General features: G+C 34.7%; 1 protein-coding gene across 1 annotated transcript; it reads right to left on the reverse strand.

Moving 5' to 3' along the window:
- Positions 1–10,042: 10,042 nt before the first annotated feature.
- On the reverse strand, positions 10,043–13,794 carry LOC120138927. The gene is made up of 2 exons (XM_039154302.1): positions 13,337–13,794; positions 10,043–12,703 (listed from the first exon to the last, which is right to left on the reverse strand). Exon 2 carries the CDS (start codon positions 12,130–12,132, stop codon positions 11,635–11,637), a length of 498 nt encoding a protein of 165 aa, XP_039010233.1. The 5' UTR covers positions 12,133–12,703; positions 13,337–13,794; the 3' UTR covers positions 10,043–11,634.
- Between the last annotated feature and the right edge of the window lie 1,047 nt (positions 13,795–14,841).

Here is a 14,841-nt window from a genome sequence, read left to right on the forward strand (position 1 = left end):
GTCGCGACACTTCCTAACTATTTTTATGGATTTTAGTATGAATTTTCAAAGTTACTACTCATGAAAATATTTCTTCTGGACAAATTTCACAACTTCATTTTAATCATTCTAACGTGTTTTTTCACTCAAAGACATATGCATTATCATCATAAACATCATTTATGAATTTTCAAGAAGCGTAGAAGAGTTAAAGGGTACCACCTTGATGAAAGAACGCAAAAAACTTTCTTGACCTAGCTTTTCACCATCTTCACATTTTCTCTAACCTTTAAAGCTTCACCAACTTCATTCATTACACAACATGCATACATGAATTACTACTTAATGGTAATTCAAAAGAAGCATGTAAAGGAACTTAAAGATCCACATAGAAAATCTTCTTGGTTTTCGAGAAATGTACTAAATTTATTTTATTATTTCAAAGAGTTAGGGTATACTCTTCAAAGTAAGATGATCTTACAAGTTGGAGGCGGAAAGTCCATTTTCTTTTGGGGTGATTGTTGGGTTTGTGATATGCCATTGTCTCATAAATGTCCTCGAATATTTACCTTGGTAAGAAATTAAAGGGGATGATAGCTGATTTTGGTTCGAAGGGTATTGATGGCTGGTGTGGGTCTATTCTACCGCATCAAAGATTATTCAATTTGGAACAAGTGCAATGGTCTATTCTTATGGCAGTGTTTTCGAGCTTCAGAGGGTCTAATTTGGAAGGGGATTAGGTAATGTGGAAGGGTTCTATTGATGGATGTTTTACGATTAAATTATTTGTATTGTTCTCTTTGGGAGAGAGTGTTCTCAAGAATTGTGGGTATAATTATTGAGGGATTTATAAGGTTACTCTTTGTTCTCAAAAGAAAGACAAATTAGTTAATTTTTGGAAAATCCTTTGTGTGGATAGCTAAGGTAGTGGACGTAGACTTTGGCTGAGAAAGTCGAACAACTCTAAATCATTGTGCAAATATTTTCAATTTTCTGCAAAAGCTTCCACCGAAATTTTTATTGCCAATTCACCCCCCTCTTAGCCTATTTTTTCGATCGATTAACTCAACAATTAGCATCAGAGCCTCACTCATTTGAAGGTTTAATCGCCTCTTGAGTCGATTCAGGAAGAGTTACATCGATATTCAAGTCATCAATGGCTGGCGCTTCAAACTCCGACTTCGTTCTTGATTCAATGCCCGTCAACAAGCCTCCTTTCTTCAATGGATCTAACTATTCCTATTGGAAGAATAGAATGATGTACTTCATTCAAGCAAGTTACATGGGAACATGGAATGTCATAGAAGATGGATACATCAAACCTTCCACTCACCCAAGATTGTGGAGTGAAGGATAAACAATAATGTTCCAGCTCAACTCTAAAGCCATCCATATTATTTTTTGTGCTCTTGGACCAAATGAATATGGAAGAGTTTCATCTTGTATAACCGCCAAAGAAATATGGAACAAACTACAAGTCACTCATGAAGGCATCGATGAGGTAAAAGAATCTAAAATTAGTCTTCTAACTCATAGCTATGAAAATTTCAGGATAAAACCGGATGAAGACATCAAAGCTATGACAAATAGATTTTCCAGGATTGTCACTGGTCTCAAATCATATGGAGAGATCATTCCAAATGAAAAGCTTGTGAGCAAGTTGGTTTACTCACTTCCAAAATCATGGCAATCAAAGAAGACGACAATCATCGAGGCTGAGAACTTAAAGTCCTTAACCCTTGAAGAACTAATCGGTTCACTCTTCACTCATGAATTGATGCTTCAAGATGAGGTAGACCTCGATAAGATTGATGAGACACCAAAGGAGAAGGAGAAGAAGAAGAATGTTGGAGTTGCTAATAAATCCACAAAAGATGAGAATGATTCAGATGAAGATGACGACGACAAGGAAATGGCATTATTTTCCAAACGGTTCAGAAAATTAATGAGGCCCAACCGAGGAAGAAAATTCAAACGAAATGAAAGCTTCAAAACTGAACCAAAGGAGAAATACCCGATCATTTGCTATGAATGCAAAAAACTAGGGCATGTCAAATATGATTGCTCACCATTGAAGAGAAAGGGTTAATCAAAGAATAAGCACAAGGCTCATGTGGCTACATGGAGTGATGAAAAAGGTTCCGATGAAGAGGAACAAGAAGTAGCAAACTTGTGCTTGATGGCATTCGGGGAAGATTCTAAGGTAACCTCTAACTCATTCGATTCGGATGAATTATCTTATGATGAGTTATTAGAGGATTATAATGGGTTAGCTTTGGATTATAAGACTTTATTTTCAAAATACAAAAATGATATTTCAAAACTAAAAAGTGAAAATAATCTTATGTCCAAAACCAACAATGATCTTGAAAGTAAGATCAAATAATTGCAAATCAAATTAAATGAATTTGAAAAGAAAAATATTGATTTTCATAATCTACTTTCAAGAGTCAATGATATCATCAAAAGAAAATTGATGATCTTAAAGCTTCTTTTGATAAAGTTGGATTAAAACGTTTTGAAAAATGAGAAAATTCAAAAACCAACTTTGTTAGAATAAGTTTTAGAAACTACAATCATAGAGGTCCTCAACGAACCTTAAATGGAAAAATCGTTAGAAATATATGGGCTCCTAAAGAACTCATTACTACTAAAGAGAAGGATATCCTACACAAATGGATACCTAAGGGGACTAGGATTTTGGAAACTAATGAATATGGACCCAAAAGAATTTGGGTACCAAAAATAAAAAATTAATTTATGTTTGTAGGAAAAGGAGCATTGCTACAAGGCACGTGAAAAAAATTCAAACTCATGGTACCTTGATAGTGGATGATCGAGACATATGACCAGAGACAAAAACCGGTTCATAGAGCTCAACGCCAAAAATGGAGAAGATGTGACTTTTGGTGATAACTCAAAAGGTCACATTGAAGGTATAGACACTATAGGTAATACCTATTCCATACAAATTAATAATGTTTTATATGTGAATGGATTAAAGTATAATCTATTGAGTATTAGTCAATTGTGCGATAAGGGATTCAATGTCATGTTTTATATTAATGGTTGTAAAGTCATTGACATTACATCTAATTGGATTATGCTTGTTGGTCATAGAATAAGAAACATTTACATGGTGCATTTAGATTCTATAGATATGACTAATTTATGCCTAGTTGCTAAAGATGAGCATGATAGTTGGTTATGGCATATGAGACTAGGACATGCTAGTATGAGTGTTTTGCAACGACTAACTTAATGAGACTTAGTTAGAGGGTTGCCAAAGCTAAAATTTGATAATGATAAAATCTGTTAAGCTTGTGCTAAAGGAAAACAAAAGCGAGTTTCTTTTAAATCCATTAATGACGTATCCACTAGTAGAGTATTACAATTGATTCATTTAGATCTTTTTGGGCCATCTAGAACTACTAGCTTGGGTGGAAAATAATATGCATTTGTATTGGTTGATGACTATTCTATATATACTTGGGTTCTATTCTTAAGTACTAAAGATGAAGCATTAGAAAAATTCATCACTTTTTCAAAAGTAATCCAAAACGAAAAAGGTTACTCTATAACTAGTGTTAGGAGTGATCATGGAACTGAATTTAAAAATCTTGGATTTATTGAATTTTGTAATTCTAATGGTATTAGCCATAACTTTTCAGCACCAAGAACCCCTCAACAAAATGGAGTTGTTGAGAGGAAAAATCAAACTTTAGAAGAAATGGCTAGAACCATGCTTTGTGAAAATAATTTGCCAAAATATTTTTGGGTGGAAGCCACAAATACCGCTTGTTATTTTATTAATCGAGTAATGATTAGGCCTGTTTTGAAGAAAACTTCATATGAACTTTTTAAAAATAAAAGCCTAACATTAGCTATTTTCATCCTTTTGGATGTAAATGTTTTGTTTTAAACAACGGTAAAGACAATCTTGGCAAATTTGATGCTAAAAGTGATGAAGGAATTTTTATGGGTTATTCCTTAAATTCTAAAGCTTATCGAGTATTTAATAAAAAAACTTTAGTTGTAAAAGAGTCTATACATGTTGTTTTCGATGATAATCCCCTTCCAAGGAAGGATTCTTGTGTGAATGATGATGTAGGTATTATAAACATAAAAGACGTTAGACAACCATCATCAAAGGAAGAAATAAAAAATGAGGAAACTCAAGATCCTCTCGAGAATCCAACCATTGAAGAAAGGGAAGTCTCTTACCCAAGGGAATACTACTATGTCAAGGATGGTGAAATAATAGGTGATCCTCCAAAGGGGTAACAACTCGATCTTCTCTTAGAAATATTTGTAATTATGTTGTATTTATCTCATGCATAGAGCCTAAGAATATTAAAGAAGCATTAAATGATAAACATTGGATTATGACTATACAAGAAGAGTTAAATCAATTTGAGAGAAGTAAAGTATGGACATTAGTTGAAAGGCCTAGTAATAAGTCTACTGTAGGTCTTGATGAAAGTGACAATATAGTGAGAAACAAGGCTAGACTTGTTACTCAAGGGTATACTCAAGAAGAAGGCATAGACTATGATGAAACATACGCTCCCGTAGCTAGGATGGAAGCAATTAGAATGTTATTAGCATTTAAATGTTTCAATGAATTTAAACTGTATCAAATTGAAGTTAAAAGTGCATTTTTAAATGGTTTTATAAAAGAAAAAGTGTATGTGGAACAACCTCCTGGTTTTGAAGATTCAAAATTTCCAGATCATGTTTTTAAATTGACAAAAGATCTTTATGGTTTAAAACAAGCTCCTAGAGCTTGGTATGAAAGATTGTCAAACTTTTTAATTGAAAAAGTTTTTTAAAAAGGAAGGTTGACACTACATTGCTTTTAAAGCATAAAGGTAAAGATTTATTAGTAGTTCAAATTTATGTTGATGATATAATATTTGGTTCTACTAATGATGTTCTTTGCCAAGAATTTTTTAAGCTAATGCAAAGTGAATTCGGGTTGAGCATGATGGGGGAGCTCTCATATTTCTTAGGACTCCAAATCAAGCAAAGAAAAGATGGCATCTTCATCAATCAAGCTAAGTACATCAAAGATATGCTCAAGAAGTTTGGAATAGAAAACAGGAAGCCTCATGCCACTCCAATGAGCTCATCAACAAAGCTTGACAAAGATGAAGGAGGTAAATGTGTGGATGTTAAATTGTATAGGTCAATGATTGTCTCTTTGTTTTATCTAACCGCAAGTAGATCGAACATTATGTTTAGTGTTTGCTTATGTGCTAGATTTCAATCATGTCCTAAGGAATCACATTTACTAGCTGTTAAGAGAATCTTAAGATACCTTAAGGACACTCCTAGTTCAGGAATTTAGTATCATAGAGACTCTAGCTTTATCTTGCATGCCTTCTCTGATGCGGATTATGGAGGATGCAAATTAGATAGGAAAATCACCTCCGGTACTTGCCAATTCCTTGAAAATATGTTGATTTATTGGTTTTCAAAGAAACAAAATTGTGTTGCATTATCTACCACTGAAGCGGAATACATTTCAGCCGGTAGTTGTTCTGCACAAGTTTTATGGATGAAACAATAACTTTTTGATTATTAAATTGAAGTAGGTATCATTCTTATCAAGTGTGGCAATACCAGTGCTATTTGTCTCACTAAAAATCTCATCCAACACTCTAGAACTAAGCACATTGAAATAAGACATCATTTCATTAGAGACCATGTCACTAAGAAAGATGTAGGTCTAGAATTTGTTAATACTTTGCACCAATTAGCTGATATCTCTATAAAACCTTTAGATAAGGAAAGGTTTTGGACATTTAGGAGATAATTAGGCTTGACCAACCTACCTTGACTTAGTGTTTAAAATAAGTTTAGCACTTTAAATTAGTTTTGAAAATGCTTAAAAAAATAACACTTTTGATTGCATTCTTTGCTATTTGTTAGGGGGAGTTTATGATTTTTGGTGAGAATTAATTATATGTTCAAATATTGTTTAAGGATAAAATTGATTGATTGAACATGATTAATTTTCAATATATGAGGTGCCAATACCACTAGAGCTATTTAATTTAGCATTTTGAGTGTTTAGCACAGATTTTTGAAATTTTAGTGCAGGAGGAATCGATACCCCCTTTGAAGGGGAATCGATTCCCCCTTTGGATGAGAACCGATTTCCACCTTTAGGGAATCGATACCCCCATCGGGTTCTGGATATTAAACGCCCAGAAGAACCCTTTCTCTCAAAACCCTCTCTTCTCTCTTACATGTCATTTCTCCTCTCTTTCTTTCTAAATCTCCACTTTTGCCAAAACTATCAAATACAAGTCGATATTAGATCGGTCTTCAACTTCTGATCCTACTAACATCATTAAATCCTTGCAAACAATATCACATTCTCATAAAATCCAAATTTTCAAGGTAATATTTCAAAATCCTCTATTTCCTTGATTTTTGAACTTAGGACTAGTTTTGATTAGTTCTAAGATGAACATTACATCGGGCATTGGTTATATGATGATTTTACAACAAATATTTTCCAAAAATACTCATTTTTTCAAAATTATCTTTAAATTTCAAAAATAAAAAATTCAAAAATTTTCATTTTAATTAATGTTTTTGATTCAATTATGTTGTTTTCTTAAAAAACTATACATATTATGATTTTCAAACATTATTTTCCAAATAGTTTTTCAAAACATTGCCCTTTAGGATTCAATTTAGAGAACCTTGAAATATTGAGGACTCATTTGAGTTTTTGGTTTGATTATATTGCATACATGTGTTTAAATTTGCATGTTACATATTCTATTCCGATTCTTAAACTATGTCAAATCCTAAACGACCTAGGGCATCGTCTAGTTGCTCAAGTTAAAATCAACATCTTATTCCTCCTCCTAATCCAAATGACCCAAATGTGACCATTCTGAACTCTTGTTTCAACATACCTGGTCGTAGACAAGATCTATACCATAGGTAATATACTTGTTTTAAGTCATACAAAATCCGGGAAGAGCGTATCCTTGCGATCCAAGCTATGGAAGATATGGACTTCCAATATCTTCCTACTCTTAAATCCTAGAAGTTTGATAAACTCTTTAAACTCAAACCTTTGGTTTATCATCAATTAGTTTTCATTTTTCTATTCCAATGTGGTATGTGTCCAAAACGAGCGCCGATCCAAAACTATAGGAATTCAATCCTATTTTTCAGGACAATTCATTTTTATTGACTTCGACACAATCGCTATCCATTTTGGACTAGATAACTCAAGTTTAATGAAAAAGAGACTGTGGATTCACCCTATAAGTCTAAGGATAGTGAGAGTACCCTAAGAACTCATCGTGATAGATTCCTTCATTATATGATCTCTTGGTGGTTTAGACTATCCGGAGGTAGGTACTCCTCCCTTAGAAACATATATATATGGTGGATATACTGTATCCAACATAATAAGAAGATTAATATGCCACATATCATCTTTAGTGAGTTTTTATAAACATTGTTCCTTCCAAGAATATAGAAATCTTGGTTTATGGTTAGTAAATTTGTTTATCAAATTTGGTCTTAGGGTCTCACACTTGAAGTGCGAGCATATTTTCCTACTCCTCTCAATCATCCTATGGACGACTAGACCTATCTTGCTTTAGTTTGCTTGAACTGAACCTCGAACTCATAACTTTGTATTGTGAAACATTTTGATGTTCATGGATTATTTTATTTTGGATGTTTGAATTTGTTGGATGATTGGATATTTGAACTTACATGCTTATATATTTGGTTTGGTTTTAACTTTCATTTTGAGCTTAATGTTTATTTTTGCATCATTTACATATTAGTTGCATTATGACCAATTTTTGCTATTTCACATTGTTTATGAATATTGGATTATGAAACTAATGGCTAACATTTCTCTTGATTGTGATCTTAGCAGCTTACGCTTTATCTTAATCTATCAATTGGCTTAAGTTTTCAAAACCTTCTTTAAAAACGTTTTAGAGTCTTTTTGATTTAACAAAAAGGGGGAGAAATGTTAAAGTAAGGGGAAATAATTTCAAAACTTGATTTCAAAATTTATTTTCAATTAGAAAATCTTAAAATTACTAAAATGTTTTGTTATATAAAAAAGAAGAAGATTGTTGAAAACATTTTGATGTTTCGATATAACAAATTAAGTTAAATGAATTTTAAGATTTTACAAAAGATTTTCTAAGTATATTCGATGTAATTATTCGAATATCAAAATATTACTCCAAGTCTTTCAAAGTTTATTTTAATCCTTACTAAAGTGTAAAAATATGTTAAACAAATTTACAAAATATTTCGAGCCTTAATCGAGTCAAAATCATTTTTTAATTAAAATCAAACCAAAATGAGCAGATTGCCCAGAGGGAACTTATTCCCCCCAAGGGTATCGATTTCCCCTGAATGGTTTGGCTTCGAGAAATAACAGAATACTCGGAGGGTACCGATTCCCCCTGTTTAACGGTCGAAATATTTGAATTTTACACTGCAGGAACCGATACCCTATGAGGGGGTACCGATTCCCCCCACGCTCCAAGCAGTTTTATTAATTGTTTTCACACTTAAACGGCTCCATTGACTCCACTAATCATCCCCAACATTCATAATCAATTGAAAGAGTATTTAAAAAATCTTAAAAGCCATTGATCAACAACAAGAAACACGAATCAAGAGAGACTCAAAGAGAAAGCATCAAACCTCAAGTTTGAGCAATTTCAAGCCAAATTTCATTCAATATTCATCATTGCTTTCAAGAACACTTATTGTGCTCAATTGTATTATTCTTGAGTATTCTTTCTTTGTTCTAGAATTGTGCAAACATCTTTCCTTGTGAGGATTTTCTTGTAAGTTTGTAAAATTTATATTGTTCTCTTTGGGAGAGAGTGTTCTAAAGAATTTGGGGTATAATTCTTGAGGGATTTGTAAAGTTACTCTTTTTCCTCAAAAGAAAGACAAATTAGTGAATTTATGGAAAATCCTTAGTGTTGATAGTTAAGGTAGTGGACGTAGACTTTGGTTGAGAAAGTCGAACTACTCTAAATTGTTGTGCAAATATTTTCAATTTTCTGCAAAAACTTCCACCGAAATTTTTATTACCAATTCACCCCCCTCTTGGCCTATTTTGTCGATCGATTAACTCAACACATTGATAGGGGTGTTACCGAGCCGAGTCGAGCTTGAGTATTGCTGAGCTTGACTCGACTCGAAAACTCTGAAATGGAGCTTGGCTGGACTCGAAAACTCACGAGCTTAAAATTTTCAAGCTCCACTCGAACTCGAAATCTTGAAATGAAGCTCGTAAGTAACTCGAAAATGCTCGAAATTGAAAAAAAATTCTTAAACTTAACGCGATTAAAACCTCAAACTTAAACTCAAACATGAACCTTAAATACATGAAAATCTTACTATATTTTAAAAAAATCAATACATAAATATTAATATTATTAATAATTTATATTTTTAAAAAATAAAATTTTAATATATTATATTTTCGAGCTGCTCACGAGCTTTTCGAGTTGAATATCGAGTAGCTCGTTTCGGCTCGTTAAGAACTCGAGCCGAGCTCGAACTTGAGTCAAGCTCAAGCTCGAGTCGAGTCCATTCGATCCGAGTATTTATCGAGCCTTGATCGAGTCGATCTCGTGTAGCTCGCGATCTATCTCGTCTCATTTACAACCCTAGTCATTGTATAAAACAATTGAGTAATCTCTCAAAGTAGATTAGAACCCCAAGAAGTATTATTTTTTAATGTCATTGTATAGTTTTAGTATTGAGATTTTATTGATCGACCCTTAGGAGAGTGTCAATAAATTATAGGTAGATCATGCCAGAAAAAGGAAAGAGAGATGGCACTCTCCTTAATCTTTATTAATGAAAACCTGTAATATTCTCCAAGAGAACCAGGTGAATTTATACGAGAGAAGGCTATGGATTGATTCTAGAGAGATATAACAACCGAAACCAAATACAACAACTGTATAACCAAATACCGGTGAAGCACAGCAGTAGCGCTACACAAAGTAAACCTATACTTATCGCATTCACCCTACTATCTAAACTCTTGTAAACTTTCCTGATTCTCGAAGAACAACATGCAAACGAACAGAAAAACAATAGAAAACAAAGAAAAAGCACATCAATCATACCTGCTAGTATCACGAACATGAGTAGAAGGAAATGGAAGAACCCTTAATTTGGTTCAAAGTCGATTAAAAAACACAGCAAACAAGGGTTTATTCAACACATCAACAATTTGCTCATAAGCTTGAACCTCATTAACAAGAAGCTGACCAGATGCAACACGTTCCCGAACAAAAAATAAATCCATCTCAACTGTTTGAACTTAGAATGCATCACATGATTAGCAGAGACTGCCACAACACTCAAATTGTCATACCACATGACAGACTTTCCAGACTGGCGCATACAACTCTTTTAACAATGACTCAAGCCAAATAACTTCAGTAACAACACAAGCCACACTTTGATATTCAACCTCAGTAGTAGTCCTGGAGATAACTTGTTGCTTTCAAGATGGTCAAAGAGATAAGATTAGTTCCTAGAAAAATACAAAAACTTGATGTTGATTGTCTATCACCAATATCCGAACCCCAATTAGCATCAGCAAAGCCTTTGATGGACAACCGAGAAAGAGAATTAGTAAAATTCAAACCATAATCCAAAGTCCCTTGAATATACCGTAAAATTCATTTTACAACAACAAAGTGTTCATCCAGAGCTGTCTGTGAAAACTGACAAACTCGATTAATAGCAAAAGCAATATTAGTCCTAGTATTTATAACATATTATAAAGCTCCCACAATGCTGCGATAATCTATGGAATTAAAGACAGGGGACCCTTGAGATGCAGAAAGCTTACAGCTTGGCACCATAGGACTGGGCAAGATTTTAGCACTATCAAGACAACTCCTGTACAAGAATTCCTCAATATACTTCTGTTGATTTTAAAAAAAACACAATCCCTACAATAAGTGACCTGAATTCCTAAAAAAATAATTCAGTCGACCAAGGTCTTTTAATGAAAAAAAGTTTTATTGAAGTCAGTGATAACCTACTCAACTTCTACAACAGAACTACCTATGACGATAATATCATCCACATAAACAAAGAGATAAACCGAACGAGACCCCTGTTTCCTGACAAATAAAGAAGCATAAGATTTTGATAAAACAAAACTAACAGACAAAATATAATCTCATATTTTTTCAAACCATGCCAAAGGTGCTTGTTTAAGTTCATAAATACCCTTATTTAGTTTGCAACCCACTATCCTCTTTTCATCAACCTCAAACCTAGGAGGTTGAGATATATAAACTTCTTTAGCTAGCTCACCATTTAGAAATGCATTATTAATATCTATCTGATGAAGCCTCCACTGCCTCGAAACTGTTATGGACAAAATAGCATTTACAGTCGCTGGTTTAACCACAGGAGTAAAAGTCTCATGATAGTCATAACCAGCCTGTTGAAGATAACCTTTAGCCACAAGACAAGCCTTGTGTAGAGTAATAAAGCCATTAACATTCCTTTTCAACTTAAAAATCCATTTACAACCAGCTGCCTTACGATGAGAAGGCAAATCAACCAAAGACCAAGTGTTATTGCGAATAAGAGTATCATACTCTACCTGAGCAGCTTCCTTCCATTGAGGACTATGAAATGCTTCCTCAATTGTATTTGGCTCAGCATCACAACCAAGACGCTGAGTAAAATAAACCTTAGGCTTTCTGATCCATTTTTTCTCCGAGAGACCATAGGATGACTACAAACAGGAGAAACATCAGTCAAGCTACCAGGTCCTGTAACAAAAACAAAATCTGTTGGGTCAAGTAAAATATCGGTAACACCCATAGTTGCAACAACATGAGTAGTGTCATCAACAACACAAAGATCACCCAGAGGAGCCCCATCAACTGCACCCATATCAGGGGCACCCCTAAGATCATTAGAAACATTATCAACAAGCCCCTCAAGAGGAAGATCAACACCATGTAAGCTATCCACACACTGAAATAAGGTATCAATAGGAAAATCTTCAGAGGTACCAGGCAAATCCTCAAGATAACTAGTAATACGCTCATCAAGAACAACGTTCAGTCTTCCTACAAAGAAACCATCCATAGAAGAAACAATTCCTAAATGAACAACTACAGAGGTTCCTTCACCAGCTACTTTAATAGCGCGAATATTTCATACACTAGGGAAAACAGACTCATCAAAAACCACATGTCTGGAAATAAAAAATACGACCATTGCCATCAAGACATTTAAAACCTTCGTGTGACATACTATACACGAGAAAAACACATTGCATGGAACAGAAATCCAATTTATGTTGATTATAAGGACACAAAAGAGGATAATACGCACAACCAAAGACCTTTAAAAATGAATAATCAAGTTTTTTGCAATACAAAATCTCAATCAGAGACTTATTTTGTAGAACCTTGGCAGGAAGACAATTGATCAGAAAAATATCCATGACAAAGGCATGACTCTAGAATTTGATCGATACGGATGCCTGAGCAAGCAAAGTGAGACCCATCTCAATAATGTATCAATGCTTACGCTCAGCCCTGCCATTATGCTCAGATGTATGAGCACAACACACCTGATGCTGGACTCCATGTTCACCCAACCAGCGATGTAGCTTCTGAAACTCACCACCACCATCGGTTTGTAATGCTTTGATCTGACAAACAAAATGAACCTCAACAAGCTTATAAAAATTAACAAAATAATTAAACATGTCAGATTTTCGTTTCAACAAATACGGCCATGTATGCCTACTGAAAACATCAATGAAACTTATGTAATAACAAAAACTGTCAGAAACTACAGGTGCAGGTCCCCAAACATCATATACAACCAACTTAAAATGGAGATGTATATACAATATCAGATAAAGCAAAAGGTAACTTGTGCACTTTGCCCTATAAATAAGAAACACAAACAGTAGGCATCTTATTATCACTGATAAAAATGCTACAAGAATCAAGAGCAGACTAAAGAACGCCAAGGGACGGGTGACCAAGACGTTGATGCCACAACATCAAGGACCCTTGGGTTTTGGAAATAGAATTACTCTGCACACAACAAGTATCAACAGAAGACTGAAACTTATACAGCCCGTTACAGGTACGTTTCCCTCGAATCAACATAGCTTGAGTCTGGGAATCCTTCACAAGGCACTCAGAAGAATGAAACTCAAAAAACACGTTATTGTCACAAGTTAATTGAGAAATAGAAAGCAACTTCTCTTTGATAGAAGGAACAAAAATAATATTTTCCAACCGTAAAACCCTAGACTCAGTGAGCAACTTACCACAACCAACATAAGTAATCGACACTTCCTCACCACTACCCATAAGAAGTGAATTTACTTCTATAAGTCGATTCAGACTAAAAATATGACTGATTGTTGGTTATGTGATGCGTGGCACCGGAATCTGGATACTAGCTAACATCCTTTCCATGGCCGAATTAAAAACACTAGGAAAATAGGAAGTGGAAGGCTGATGTGAAATAAACAAGGAAGACGAAGACGAAAAGACAGAAACAGAAGAGGACGAAGGAAAAATATAACCCTCATATGCCGTATAAGTAGCATCGTTGGGCAAAAAAACATTAAAACCAACAATTCAGTTTCACAGATAATTATTAAAGAACGACACTTCAACCGAAGCGACACCATGAGGAGAGGAAACAACACAAGCTCCACTAAGCCACCCCTAATGAACACATTGTAAAAGTTTAGGATATATGAATGAGTTAGGGTTTTGAGAAAAGGTTTGAGCCATTGGAAGCTCAAAACTGCCTAACACACCAGGGCCACTAGACTGATTAAAGAAATTGGTCAACGCTTGGGCTGGAGTAGCTTGAGACTGAGCCACCATGGACTGAGCCTACTGTCCAAAATTTCGATAACAAGAATCCCGAGACTCTCCTGACGAGCTTCCCTAGAAAGTATGATCAAAATCTGGGTTTCAAATTACAGTCCGAAAATGTGATAGCGCCTACGAAATATCGATTTTACCGCCGTCCGAGTTACTCGCTACACGCGCAATAACGCTCGCGACGACCACAATCACGGTAAACTTGAAATGAACGAAAGCACGACCGCGACTTGAAACCCTGATCAAAACTATAGTAGCACTTCTAAACCAGATGACTAAACTTTCCACATAACTAGTATTGAGGTCTGTTATTGAAACACCCGCGACCTCAGAAACGACCACCACTACGACCACTCAACAAAGTATTTTGAACCTCTCAGGAAAAAAAACATCAGCGGGATTCTTCTCTGAGTCTCGAGAAGAATCATGAGAAGCTACATTTGCTTGAATTAGCAAATTGTCATTGATGAACTCCAAATGTTGAGCTTCACAATCAGAAAGCATATCGGTCAAGGTAGCCAACGAAACCTCTTCTCTTAAAGCAATAGTAATAACATATTTGAATTCTATGAGAAAACCGACAATAATAATACTGATATGTTCTCTCTCAGAGACAATAGTCCTAACAACAAACAAAGTATCACAAATAAGGTTGATCTTGGCTAGAAACTCACTAACTGATAGTTCACGCTTCTTTTGAGAGTGGAGAGAATGGCAAAGAGCAGATACCTTTGCACTCGAATAAGTGCCAAACAGTATAGAAACCACCTTCCAAATATCACCAGCGGTTGTAAGCCCAATGAGATGATGAAGAATCTCCGATGAAACTGTTGAAAGTAGCCAAGAGGCAAGCAACTTTTCTTATTGACGATGAATAAGAAAATGAGGATTATTAACTATCACACCGTCACTGGAAGGGATAAACTGACCTAGA

This window comes from Hibiscus syriacus, unplaced genomic scaffold (genome assembly GCF_006381635.1).
Source record: "Hibiscus syriacus cultivar Baekdansim isolate YM2019G1 unplaced genomic scaffold, ASM638163v2 tig00110716_pilon, whole genome shotgun sequence".
Classification (NCBI taxonomy): Eukaryota; Viridiplantae; Streptophyta; class Magnoliopsida; order Malvales; family Malvaceae; genus Hibiscus; species Hibiscus syriacus.

Excerpts from the sequence above, each read along its gene's own strand:
- LOC120138927 (XM_039154302.1), bottom strand. The coding sequence starts at position 12,132 with ATGGATGGTTTCTTTGTAGGAAGACTGAACGTTGTTCTTGATGAGCGT.